The following is a 13890-nucleotide window of genomic DNA, read 5'->3' on the forward strand; positions in this document are numbered from 1 at the left end:
AGTAAAATTGGCTGAACTCCGTTATCAATTTCGGGTATTATTTTTCCGCTTTTATTTCGCTTTCTCACTAATCTGGTTATAGGAAAATTATTCGTTCTCGGTTTATATCCCAACAACTGGTATCAGAGATTTTGGTTGCGAATTTTGTCAATTTTTGCGAGGTTACTATTCATTACTATTCACATGAATAGTGAATTTCGTGAATAGTAAAATTTTGTCGACGATACGAATTTGTCGACGGAGGTGATGGAAGGGAAGGTGAAAATTGAAAAGTTCGATTGTGCGGACTTTGGCTTTTGGAAGATGCAGATTGAAGATTTTTTGTACCAGAAAAATCTATATCAACCTCTCTCAGGAAAACAACCAAGGGGCATGAAGAATGAAGACTGAGCCCTTCTCGACAGACAAGCCCTCGGAGTTATCCGACTCACGTTATCCCGCAATGTTGCTTTCAACATAGCAAAGGAAAAGACCATGGCGGGTCTTATGGAGACTCTCTCTAGTATGTATGAGAAGCCATCGGCCTCAAATAAAGTTCATTTGATGAGGCGATTATTCAATTTGCGGATGACGGAAGGGGCATCAGTGGCTCAACACCTAAATGAACTCAACACAATCACAACCCAGTTGAGTTCAGTGGAAATTGAATTCGATGATGAAGTTCGAGCTTTAATTCTCTTATCATCTCTACCAGACAGTTGGAATGCTACTGTTATAGCAGTCAGCAGCTCGTCGGGAAACAACAAATTAAAATTCGACAATGTTCGGGATCTGGTACTGAGCGAAGAAATTCGACGGAGAGAATCCGATGAAGCATCAACCTCCTCAGCCTTGCACACGGAGTCTAGAGGGAGAACTTCATAAAGAAATTCAAATCGTGGCATATCCAAATCCAAAAGGGAAAAATCAAGAACGTGAAAGAAAGATTATACCTGTTATAATTGTGGCAAGAAGGGTCACTTTAAAAGAGATTGTCGAGCACTGAAGAAAGATACCGACGCACAGGAATCTGCCAATGTGACTGAGGAGATAGGTGATGCCATGATTCTAAGCGTCAAAAGTCTGATTGAATCATGGATCTTGGATTCAGGGGCATCTTTCCACTCCACCCCATGCCAAGAAATCTTGGAGAACTATGTCAGTGGTGATTTTGGGAATGTTCATCTAGCTGATGATGAAACCTTGAAGATTGTCGAAAAATGAGACATTCGATTAAAGTTGCCAAACCAGACCACCTGGACGCTGAAAGGTGTGAGACATATTCTTGGTCTCAAAAGAAATTTGATTTCTATTGGACAGCTTGATGGAGAAGGATATAGCACAACTATTTTAGGCTGTGAATGGAAAATTGCCAAAGGAGCACTCGTCATTGCTCGTGGTAAGAAGACTGGTACTCTCTATGTAACCTTAAACTTAGAGAATATCATTGTTGCAGCAGATGCTGGTGGAAAATCAAACCTATGGCACCAGAGGCTTGGTCATATGAGCGAGAAATAGATGAAGACACTTTTGTCAAAAAGGGAAGCTGTCAGATCTAAAGAATATAGATATCGGACTATGCGAGGATTGCACCTTTGGCAAACAAAAGAAAGTCAGCTTAGCAAAGATTGGTAAGACACCCAAGGCTGAAAAGTTAGAGTTGGTTCATACTGATGTATAGGGACCATCTCCAGTTCCATCTCTTGCAAGCTCATTATATTATGTCACCTTCATCGATGATTCTACAAGGAAGGTGTGGGTTTATTTTTCTGAAGAAGAAATCAAAAGTCTTTGATACCTTCAGAAAATGGGAGGCCATGGTGGAAAATGAGATTGGTCTGAAAGTCAAGTGGTTGAGGTCTAACAATGGATGAGAGTACAGAAATTGTAGATTCAGAGATTTCTGCGCAAACAATGGGATCAAGATAGAGACAACAGTTCCCATGACACCGTAGCAGAATGGCGTAGCAGAGCGCATGAACAGAACTCTGAATGAACATGCCAGAAGCATGAGGATACATGTCGGATTACCCAAATTTCTATAGGCTGAAGCTATCAACACTGTAGCTTACCTAATCAACCGTGGGCCTTCAGTTCCCTTGGATGGTAGAATATCGGAGGAAGTTTGGAGCAAGAAAGAAATAAACCTTTCACACTTAAGAGAGTTTGGTTGTATTTCTTATGTACACATAGACTCTACTGAAAGAAGTAAACTTGATGCTAAGTTCAACAAATGTGTCTTTGTTGGTTATGGTGGTGATGAGTATGGTTACTGATTTTGGGACTACGAAAATCGGAAGATCATCAGAAGCAAAGATGTCATTTTCAATGAGAATGTGATGTACAAAGACAGGTCAACCATAGAATCAAGTAGCTCAAATATCGAAGCTGAAACAAAGGAATTTGTTGAGTTCGAGGAGATTTCTGGAAATGATGTTCAGATCAGTCCTGAAGCAGTTTAAGAAGAACCAGGCACACCAGAACTAAGATGCTCCTCCAGAATTCCTAAACCAGCCCAGCGTTATTCGCCTTTTTTGCACTATTTATTACTGACTGACAATGGTGAACCAGAGTGCTATGATGAAGCAATGCAGGTGGAGGATTCAGTCAAGTGGGAGTCTTCCATGAAAGATGAAATGGACTCGCTTATGTCAAATCAGACGTGGGAATTAGCTGAATTACCACCAGGCAAGAAAGTGCTCCATAACAAGTAGATTTACAGGATCAAAGAAGAGCACGATGGGAGCAAACGCTACAAAGCAAGATTGGTTTTCAAAGGCTTTCAGTAAAAAGAAGGTATTGACTACAATGAAATTTTCTCTCCAGTCGTAAAATTGTCTACAATCAGACTGGTGTTGAAAATTGTAGTTGTAGAGAATTTACATCTTGAGCAGTTAGATGTAAAGACAGATTTCCTTCATGGTGATTTGGAGGAAGAAATCTATATGAGGTAGCCAGAAGGCTTAATAGAGGCAGACAAGAAAAACATGGTATGTAGGTTGAAGAAGAGCTTGTATGGTTTAAAACAAGCTCCTAGACATTGGTACAAGAAGTTCAATAACTTCATGAGTAGCAGTGGTTTTACCAGATGCCAAGCAGATCATTGTTGTTACATCAAGAGGTTCGACAACAGCTTCATTATTTTATTATTGTACGTTGATGACATGCTCGTTGTAGGCTCAGACATGCAAGAGATTATAAAATTGAAGCAAAAATTGTCGAAGCAGTTTGCTATGAAGGATCTAGGCGCTGCAAAGCAGATTCTTGGGATGAGGATCAAGAGAGACACAAAGTTGGGGACTTTGATGTTATCACAGGATGAGTACATCAACAAAGTACTCTCCAGGTTCAACATGCAAGATGTTAAACCAGTAAGTACACCTTTAGGTGTTCTTTTTAGACTCTCTAAAGAACAATCACCAACGACGGAGGAAGAACGTGCACACATGGTGAAGGTGACGTATGCCTCAGCAATTGGAAGTCTGATGTATGCCATGGTTTGTACCAAACCAGATATTGCTCAAGCAGTGAGAGTTGTTAGCAGGTACATGAATAATCCGGGCAAAGTACACTAGGAAGCTGTCAAATGGATCCTCAGATATCTGCAGGGTACTACAAATAAAGCACTTTGTTTCAAATGTGGAGATTCGATACTGACAGGCTATGTAGATGCTGACTTAGCTAGAAATGTTGACATCAGAAGGAGCACTACAGGGTATGTCTATACTCTAGGAGGTACTGCAGTGAGTTGGGTTTCTCAACTACAGAAGATAATTGCTCTCTCCACAACTGAAGCAGAATATGTCGCTGTTACAGAAGCCAACAAGGAGATGGTTTGGCTCCAAAGTTTCTTGGAAGAGTTAGGTAAGAAACAAGAAAACAATGTCTTGTATTGCGATAGTCAAAGTGTTATCCATCTAGCGAAGAATTCGTCTTTTCATTCCAGGACGAAGCATATACAATTGCGATATCATTTTATCCGGTCTCTTCTGGAAGATGGGATTTTGAAACTTGAAAAGATTAGCGGAGCTCAAAGCAGACATATTGACAAAGACGGTGACTACGGACAAACTGAATTTGTGTTCAGTTTTAGTTGGCATGCTAGAATAATAAGACGAGAAATGCTGCTGCACTGATCGAGGTGTGAAGACAGATTAAAATCAGTCTTCAAGTGGGAGATTGTTGAAAGTCAAATAAAAAAAAAGAGATTTGCAAGTGGGGCAGCTGAACTAAATCAACATGGGCGGCTAGATAATTCAACAAAAATAAGGTTGCCTAATTTTGTTGAATTTTGTAATAAGGTTAATTATTTTTAGTCATTAGACTTTAGGGTATTTTCAAATATTAGTCCCTAAGTTTCAATTATAAATACCCTAGCTCATTTAGCTTCAAAATCATCCCAAAATCATTTTCTTTCTCCCAATACTAGAGAGTTTTCTTGTGAGTAGTGAGTGTTTTGTAAACACATATAAATTTCTCTCTTAGTAAAATATATGCAGCAGTCCGGAGACGTAAGCAAAATTAGCTGAACTCCGTTATCAATTTCGGGTATTATTTTTCCGCTTTTATTTTGCTTTCTCACTAATCTAGTTATAGTGAAATTACTCGTTCTCAGTTTATTTCCCAACACTCCTTGCATATTAACATTGATGGAAGGACAACAGAAATACTTTTTTGCGTAAAACATAAAAAGAGGATAAGAAAAGACTAACAAGTTACATAGTAATTTTGATATCCAACAGAACTCTCGAAATGTATGCTCTGGATTTGTAACTTTTTCAGATACTAGTGCAAAAATGAGAGTTTCTCGAGCAGTCTAGCAATTACTTGAAATCAAGGAAAGTATTCATGTATTTTACATTGCAATATAATTATTTTAGGTTGCCAAGGTAAATAGTTACTACACCTTGAAATTTACTAACATATCAAACAAATTAAGAAATGAAAATGGTTGACGAATAAAAAAAAAACACTTTACGAGAAAATGTATACTTAGAAATGATATTAACCTCCCATAACTGTTTTCTTTTTTTATTATTAAAAAAGACACAGATCTAGTGCATAATTATGGCAAATTTTCCATTAGCTCTCAAAAGTGAAAACCACCACCAATAATTCAAAACAAATGCACTTAAGGAGTTTGAAGTAAAGCCAGTAAAACCAAGTCATGAAGCAATACGACACCATGAAATGCAAAGCAGCGTTCACCACCATGCTGAGATATTTTAGAGGAAAGGGGAGCTACAAGGCGTTGGTTCCTGAAGGATGTAATTCTGCATCCGATTCTATTTACGTTTACAATCATAATCATCATGGTATACATATAGGGAAATCTTTTATCTTGCTGCTTTCTCACAAAGGCTACAGCTGGAGAGATGACAACATCTGGTGACAAGAAGCAAGTTGCATTGCTTTTGAATAAGATGTCAGCTAAAATGTCAGCAAGTATACGACCTGGAATCCAAGATTAACAACAGAAAATATTGTGGTGAAGCGAAAGTAAAATTGATGCAAGGCAAGTTTAAGCCCCAAACTGACTAAAGGTGGTCTTCCACTATATTGGGGAAAGAAAAATTATAAGAAATTTGTCCAATGAATATGAGAGACTAGCTCCTAAGCTCACAACTTTTGAAGGAGTGTACTGGTTACTAGGAAGGTGGAAGTATCAAAGATGTCAAATGTCAACTAAAGAACCAAACTTACAATGAAATGCCAAGAAAAACCGAACAAACAAACAAAAGTAACCGTAACTCTACTTCTAGAAATAGAATGTTAACTACTTAACTATCATGATTCCTCGGAGTAAAGTAAAAGAGAGAGATAGAGAAATATAGCCAATCATAACGCTACTCTCAATCATTCTTTAATAATTTGGCCTAAGATGGAAATTTAATTCATAATTGGTGGACCAACCATAGCATGCCGTATGCAAGAGGAAAAAAATGATTTTTAACAGTTCTAGGAAGACGAACATTTTAAAACTGAATAAATCCTAGAATAGTACACCCTTTCAATTTCAACAAATCATATAGAGTAATTTCATTTAAAGAGATAAGGAATATAATCCAAGTCTGGAAATTATGCAGCAAAAACTTCGAGTATGTTTAATAAAGTAGATTATAAAGAGGATAGGATAGGGAAAACAAGTAAAAAAACTCAATCCAATTATGTATGATGATCAACCCCATTAATGATTCTATTCTTCTCTCAAAATTGAAAAAGAGAATCAAACATAATATTAGATGAAAGTTATCCCATTAGATAGATCATCCAATGCACTAAAGAGAAGAAGAAAAAAAACAAGTCTTGAAGGATTCAATTTTTTTCCTAACTCTGATTGCAGCATTCGTCATTAATAGATTTTTAACCTAAAACTTCAAAACTAAAATCACATATTATAACAAATGGGGTATCTCTTTCTGGACAGTTTAGGCTTTTATATCATCCCCACTAGCCTCCATGGTTAAAGACCTGCCAATTAGAACAGTGTCTTCATGGAGACATGTGTAACAATTCACACACAAAAAGAAGAAGATTTTGCGACTCAATTCATCATATGAGAAATAGTTGACCTGTTCATTTTCCCACAATTGCATCCAATGTAGAGTTTCAACGAAATTAAATGGAGAAAATTCAAAATTAAAACTGACCCACAAATCTACCAGTCAAACAAGTTAAAATACTTGATCAACACGGTTCTTGAAACATCAAATCTGAACTTAAAACAAAGTTTCAAAAATGCCGGCTATCTTCCATGCATTCAACAATCACTCATAGCTTCATAGGAATATATACCCATCAAAGCAAATGTTTTTTTTTCACGATCATTAAATTTCAAACAAGGAATAAAATAAAAAATAAATTATAAACTTCTAAACGTAGAAAATGAAGAAAGATTGTTGACGTACAGAATTTATGGAGAGAAGAAAGGCAAAGAGAATTGTTCAAACTTCAAAGTATTGAGTTGGAAAAAAAGGCGCAGTGGAAAGTTGGTTCACTTAACTGTTGGCCGAAAATTAAAAAAAAAAAACAAAACGGGTAAATTATGCATTTAGTACCTACTATTAGTTTTGGTCCATTTTAGTATTTAAACTTTTAATTTTTTTAAAAGCATACCTAAAGTTTAGTTTTTATTTTATTTTAGTATCACACCAATAAAAACTTAACGTTATTAGTACTTAAACTATCAGTTTTGATCTATTTTAGTACCTAAATTTTCAAAAAAAAATCAAAATTTGAAGTTAAATTTTAAATGGATACTAAAATGAAACAAAAATTAAAATTAAATATAATTTTAAAAATTTAAAAGTTTAAGTACTAAAATATCAAAACTGTGAAATGCGTAATTTACCAAAAAAAAACAAAACAAAACAAGAACGGTTTCAAATATTAGCCAAACGGCAAAACGATATCGTACAGAACTTGTGCTGTCACTTTTTTGTTAGAAAATTAGAAACGTGCACTGACTCTTATTTGAGATAATTTAGATTAAATATAATTTAGATAAAATTTATTTTAAGTTATTATTACAGTTGAAAGTTTTTCTTTTATAAATAATTTTTTATATTATAATATGTCTTATTTATAAATTTTAGTTTTAAATCCTAAACATTAAAATTTTAAAATTATAACTCTTAAATATTAAAGTAAAAGATATAATAAAATTTGAACATTTAATCTTAATTAAGAAACTAAATGTCTTATCTCACTGAATCAATTGATTTTTAATTACATTTTTTAACTATTAAAATTCAATAAAATCATTAAAATATAAAATATTCTTCAAAAATCTAAAATCTCTTTAGAAAACTTTGTTTATTTTTAATTTTTGATAATTTTCAAATTTTTAATGAAGCTTATTATATTTTTAAACGATTTTATGAATTTTATTTCTTTTAAAAATTTTAATACAATTTTTAAAAATATATAAATTTGTAACATAAATTTGATATTTTAAAATTTTTATATTTTTAAGATTTTAGAAATTTCTTCAAAATTTGAAAAATAATATTAAGGAAAAACATTATCAAGGTTAAATAATGATTCAGCTATTGAACTATATCACATCTAACGTTGTGATCCTTGAAGAAATTTTATTATATCAATAAATGATTAACAGTTGCACATGATTGGAACAAAAATAGAATGACTTTTTCGCATTAAATATATTACACGTTTTAGATTATTTTTTAAAAAATAACATGAAAAATTATCATATTTTAACTTTATTTTTCCAAATTATGTGTTTATATTAATTATCTATTGATCGATCAATTCGATAAATTATACGTTTAGTAATTAAATTTTATCCTATCTCCTATTTCACTCAATGTACTTACAGTTTTTTCAATTTACTCACTGAACTTTATAGATTGAATTTTTTTTGTCGTTCCGTCATTAAATAATTAAACGGTGCTATGGCATGACAACTTATCAAAATGATGTAGTTTTAAATTCCTGAAAAAAATTAAATTTTAGACTAAAACGATGTCATTTTGATTAAAATATGACCATTTAATAATTTTGTTAATTATTTAACGCTAGAGTGATAAAAAAATTAATGAGTAAATTGAAAAAATTAAAAGTACGATAAGTGAAATAAGAGATGATTAAGTTCAATTACCAAACGTGTAGTTTACCCTCAATCAATTTGCAGTATCATGTTTTAACTTTATTTTTCCAATTATGTGTCTATCTATATTAGTTATTTATTGGTCAATCAATTTGCGTTATTCAATTGTGAACGATAATAGGTGATATATTAGACAGTCAAATAGATAAAGGATCAATTTGATAATAAAAAGTCTTATTCAGGTGTGATGTTTTTTGAATGGATCATATTATCTTATTCAATGAAAAAGGACGATAGAGTACAATGATAATCAAAATAATAACTAAGAGTTAAATCGATAAGAAAATTATAGTATAAATATTAAATTTATAATTTTATTAAAGTTTAATTAAAAAATAAGTGTCTAAATTACACTATTTTTTAATGGGTGTTTAATTTTTTTTCGACTCATTTAGGTGTCTAACGTTACAAACGATTATTAAAATATTACGTTAAATGATATGTGTCGTATTTTGATAATTTCGAATATTTTATTTTCAAAAAAAAAATCTAAAAGAAAATTATTATATTAAAAAAAAACCCACCCCATTCCCCGTCCCCTCCCTCCTCTCTATTATTACTAAGATGGAATTCATGGATGATGCTACATGAAACACGACTGAGTGTAGCACCCACCGTGTAATTGATGTATTGAATGACAGATTACCAATTATGGAAATGTAAATATGAAAATATATTCTTAAGAATAATAAACTTTAGGTGTATATCATATAGAAGTTAATTGAAATGTACAAAATTCAATGTTAGTTTATAGTAATGAATAATAAACAAAAATAAAATAGGAAATAAATAATAATTTAAAGTCTAGTTGTCTATAAATTTAATTAGTAATCAAGAGGATAGTGTAGACCTAATAATTTATTATTCGTGTTTTTTTTTTCATGTAAATGATAATAAATGGAGTACAATATTAGAAGAATATTCAAAGACGCGTTATGGTCCAAATACAACATTTTAACATTAAAGACAATCGACATGGCCGCCATTCATCAGGGGCAGCTCATATTGCCCCAAAAGCATGCATCAGATCAGATAAAGCTCGAAAAGGATAAATAACATTCACATTGAACAATTACCAAAATACATATACAGAGTGATAATAGTGCAACAAAATTCAGACCAGACCACCTACTGGATCTATACACTTTTTCCTCCTTGTTTTTCCATGGTGATCTCCACAATAAAAAAACCCCAAAATCTTTATATTACAACAAAAAACAGGATTTTGCTAAATCCCAAAGCAGTAGATATTACTAATCCAATAGCAGCAAAAAACACATCATGTTCAAATATATATACACTACTAAACAGAAACTCGTCTCTTCATTCTCACTGTTTCTCAAAATTACCCAAAAATCCTCCCTCGTTAATCTTGCTTCGGCTTCTGAATCGGTGGAGGGTGGTGGCATCTAGCTTTCCTTGTATTTACACTTTTGATTTTAATTTAAGTGTCTAAGCCATAGCAGGGATTCTGGAATTCTGGCGATCCCTGTTAAGGCAATCGAATCCTTCTACTCTAACTGTGGGCTGTTTAAGGCCAAACTTCATCCTAGCACACCCTACTTTGTGTGCCGATGATGATGGAGACGGAGATGGAACTTGCAGTGATGCAAGTGTTTCATCACAAAATCGAACATCGTGCACAAGTGGGTTCGCAGCCCTACTTGGAGGCGACCCACAAAAAAACGGGGGTGATGATGCTACCTCGTGTGCAGATTGCTCTGTCTCCATATCCTGATGCAAAACAAAGATTGTAAACGAATATTGCTCATGCTCAAACATAAATATATCAGACTAGATATTTAAAATCAAAACAAAAATAAATAAATAAATAAATAAATAATTCATCTCTCAGAATCAAAAGTACCTTCTTGAGGATGATATCTAGAAGCTCTGCACCAGCTTTTAAATCATTTACCTCGGCTTGATGACTGCAATCAAGAAAACGTAACTCAATTGAATCATAAACCCTAAAAATCAAACCAATAAACCAAATAGAGAGAGTAAAACTAAAAGAAATTATACCTCATATGCAATCTCAAGGGCCTGACGGGATTGTTAGCAAGAACCCTATTTCGTCTCGGCTTAGGGCAAACCACAGGGCCGCCATCAGAGATTGAGATCAACCCTCTCATCTCCTCGTAAGCAGAAACGGCAGAGTTCCGTTGAAGATTGCAGGGATTCATCTTCGCTCAAAAGCCAACAGCTTCGTAAAGAACGCCTACTGAAATAAACAAAACAAAAAGTCAACATCCAGATCTAACAAACACAAGCAGGATTAGAAAATTAAAACAGCGAAACCCAAAGCTTTAGTTTTGATTTCGTTAATTATAACAGCATCCAATAACAACAACTACAACAAAGAAAAAGTAGAAGCGAAGAAAACCGCAGATCTAGATCCAGACCTTCAAAAAACACAGGTTCGCGAAGTGGATTGTAACAAAATCCACGGATTTATACGATTAAAGAGAGAGTTCAAAGAACAAACGAAACTCTAGGGGTCAATTACGAGAAAATGAATTAAGAAAAAAGCATCGAGTTGGTAGATTCAACTATTACAGCTAAAAACTTAACAGATCTGTTATGGAAACAGTTTGAACTCTTAACAACAAAACAGATTTGCTTTTCTAATGGAACGAAATAGAAATTGAGAAAAAAGAGAGAGAGAAGATAGAAAACAAAAAGACAGATCTATCATGAACAAAATTGAAAATTTTAGAGGAATTCATAAAATTAGTTGTCCATTAAAGATGAATATTTGATTTTTTTTCTTCAGATTAGATTACCTGAAGGAGTAATCCCTCGGAAGAAGAAAAAGCAGAGACAGGGTGGGTGCCACGACGTGGGGAAAGATAGCCGCTGAAGGTGGAGGAACTTATATAGAGCGGGATTGTACCATTGTAACACGACACCGTTTCTTTATTTTAAATTATTTAAAATGGATAAATTACCTACATGTCATGATTTTATGAGTAAATATATAAATGAACCATCTTATTTTAAACAGTTATAATTAGATCATTATATTTATCGATTATAACAATTAAGTCACTTTATCGTTAAATGTGTAATGAATTTAAATATTTTTTATATAAATTTATAATTTGATCACTTAGGACTAAATTTACATCTTAATTACTCAATTTTAAATTTAAATAACTTTTTGTTTTTTATTTTAATTCCTTACACATTAGTGTCAAATCAATACCCCATCAATTTGGTGTTTTTTTCTTGGACAATATTTTTTTTACTTTTACTATTCATGAATATGTAAAGAAAAATAAGTTTTTTTTTTTGTTTAAATTATTGTTTTACTATTTGATCATGTTATTCAGCTCTTTATAATCATCATCACCACTTATAAACTTATTATATATTAAATTAATTTAAAAAAATAATAATATAATAATTTTTTAACAATACAAATAAAATATGAAAACTAGGGGTGTTCAAAATCGGGTACCAGTATTTTTGGGTATCCGAAATACTAGGTACCCATAATTTTTGGGTACTAAAATCTCGGCCCGCGTATTAGCCCATTACATCCGGGTACTTGTATTTTTAGGTCACGGGTATTTGGTTTATAATTTTTTTTAAATTATATTAATTTTTAAAATTATATATATAAAATTTCTAAAAGTTAAAGGTTTATAATATATCATTCGCACATAAAATTTAAAAATTCAAATTACATAACGAAAGAAAATTTATTAAAAGTTAAAATAAAAAATATAATTAAATTTCAAATGTTTCAAAGTTAAAATAAATAATTTAAAAAATAATTTATAATGTTAATGTGAAATAATTTAAGAAATTAAGAATTTAGAATGTTATGGTGATAAAATTTAAGAAATTGGAATTTTTGAATGTTAGAGTGAAATAATTTGAGAATTATAAATAAAAATTTAATAAAAAATAAAAAATATATATATAATAAAACGGTATCGGATCAGCGGATATCCGATTAAGTAAGATTTTGTGACTTGGAAACCCGAAAAATTAACGGGTCGAATACCTGACCCGAAAAATGATATATTTTCAAAATAAATACTATATATCTTTTAACCGAATCGACAGGTCGATAAGTCACATGAACCGGATCTGAAATTTTTGAATGAGAACATCGTATGTTTCAAGAAAAATGCATGACAACATCATCATTCTCTCCAAAGTTTCTTACATTAATATATAACGAAAATAAAATAAATTATTTCATCTTTTTTATGTAATGGTATAATAAAATGGGTAAACTATATCATTGACCACCCAATTATAGCCCCTTTCATTTTGAACACCATTTTAAAATTTTTATCAATCGGGTCACCTAACTATTTAAATGCATTCAATCATGTCATTTATCATTCAATCATGCATTCAATCGTTAACTATTTAAAACCATTTTAAAATTAAAGCCAAAGAAAGGGGCATGAAAATCTAACTCAGGTCACTTGGGTGAGAAGAAGGAAGACCAACCACTCAGCCAAGCTAATTGTTTGGTTTAAGTATACTCCAAAAAAGCCAAAGCTAATTGTTTAGAACCGAACCCATGTTAATATTGAAAAATAAATTTTATTTTTATCTTAAATTCATATATTAAATTTAATACACAGCTTACCATTATATATATATTATCTTAAATTTGTATATTTAAAATATATTTTATCTTCACATTAAAAAATAAAAATTTATTTTAAATATATGAATTTAAAAATAAAATATATATTTTTTAATTTAAAGATGTGAATTAAATTTAATATAAGAATTTAAGATAAAAATATTTTTTGCAATGTTAGTTTTGGTCTGATTCCAAACAATTAGCTTTAATTTTCTTGGCCTAAGAAATAATATTTATGTAATCTACTTTGAACCAAACAATTAGTTTGGCCTAGTGCTTAGTCTTCCTTCTTCTCAGCTAAGTAATCTAGTCTCAATTTACATCCCCCCTCTTTGTGCTTCAATTTTCTTTCCACTATGTCACCCTCTAATTGGTAGAAAATAAATATATTAAATTAAAATAAATAAATAATTTAATTTAATCATCAAATTAAATGGTGACACATGGCATCATCCAGTTGGAAGATTAATTTTATTTTAATTTATTAAAATTATGACCAAACTGATAGAATATATAAGTAGGAGTGATCAAATATGCAATTATATTAATTTTACTAACTGCTACATCAGCACTTTCGTTAATTGTTAACGACAAATGACCTGATTAAATGAATTTAAATAGTTAGATGATCCGATTTAAAAAAGTTCAAAAATGATAGTCAAAA

General features: G+C 31.8%; 1 protein-coding gene and 1 long non-coding RNA gene across 3 annotated transcripts in view; both read right to left on the reverse strand.

Moving 5' to 3' along the window:
- Positions 1 to 7001, reverse strand: part of LOC120182990 — a 28161-nt gene extending 21160 nt beyond the window's left edge. The window contains exon 1 of the long non-coding RNA XR_005521897.1: positions 6888 to 7001. This is a non-coding gene — a long non-coding RNA (uncharacterized LOC120182990). The remainder of the gene's footprint in view (positions 1 to 6887) is intronic.
- A 2946-nt stretch (positions 7002 to 9947) lies between these two features.
- LOC120182935 lies at positions 9948 to 11515 on the reverse strand. 2 transcript variants are annotated; one of them, XM_039187752.1, is made up of 4 exons: positions 11398 to 11515; positions 10637 to 10835; positions 10479 to 10542; positions 9948 to 10345 (listed from the first exon to the last, which is right to left on the reverse strand). In XM_039187752.1, exons 2-4 carry the CDS (start codon positions 10795 to 10797, stop codon positions 10064 to 10066), a joined length of 507 nt encoding a protein of 168 aa, XP_039043683.1. In that variant the 5' UTR covers positions 10798 to 10835; positions 11398 to 11515; the 3' UTR covers positions 9948 to 10063. The 2 variants fall into 2 exon arrangements, with proteins under 2 accessions (XP_039043683.1, XP_039043684.1); XM_039187753.1 differs by having other exon boundaries at positions 10637 to 10832; positions 11398 to 11507.
- Between the last annotated feature and the right edge of the window lie 2375 nt (positions 11516 to 13890).

Source organism: Hibiscus syriacus, unplaced genomic scaffold, assembly GCF_006381635.1.
Source record: "Hibiscus syriacus cultivar Baekdansim isolate YM2019G1 unplaced genomic scaffold, ASM638163v2 tig00112738_pilon, whole genome shotgun sequence".
In the NCBI taxonomy this organism is placed as follows: Eukaryota; Viridiplantae; Streptophyta; class Magnoliopsida; order Malvales; family Malvaceae; genus Hibiscus; species Hibiscus syriacus.

Excerpts from the sequence above, each read along its gene's own strand:
- LOC120182935 (XM_039187752.1), bottom strand. The coding sequence starts at position 10,797 with ATGAATCCCTGCAATCTTCAACGGAACTCTGCCGTTTCTGCTTACGAG. Across the intron at positions 10,543-10,636 it reads CCCTTGAGATTGCATATGAG|TCATCAAGCCGAGGTAAATG; the intron begins GTATAATTTCTT and ends TCTTGATTGCAG. Across the intron at positions 10,346-10,478 it reads TAGATATCATCCTCAAGAAG|GATATGGAGACAGAGCAATC; the intron begins GTACTTTTGATT and ends GTTTTGCATCAG.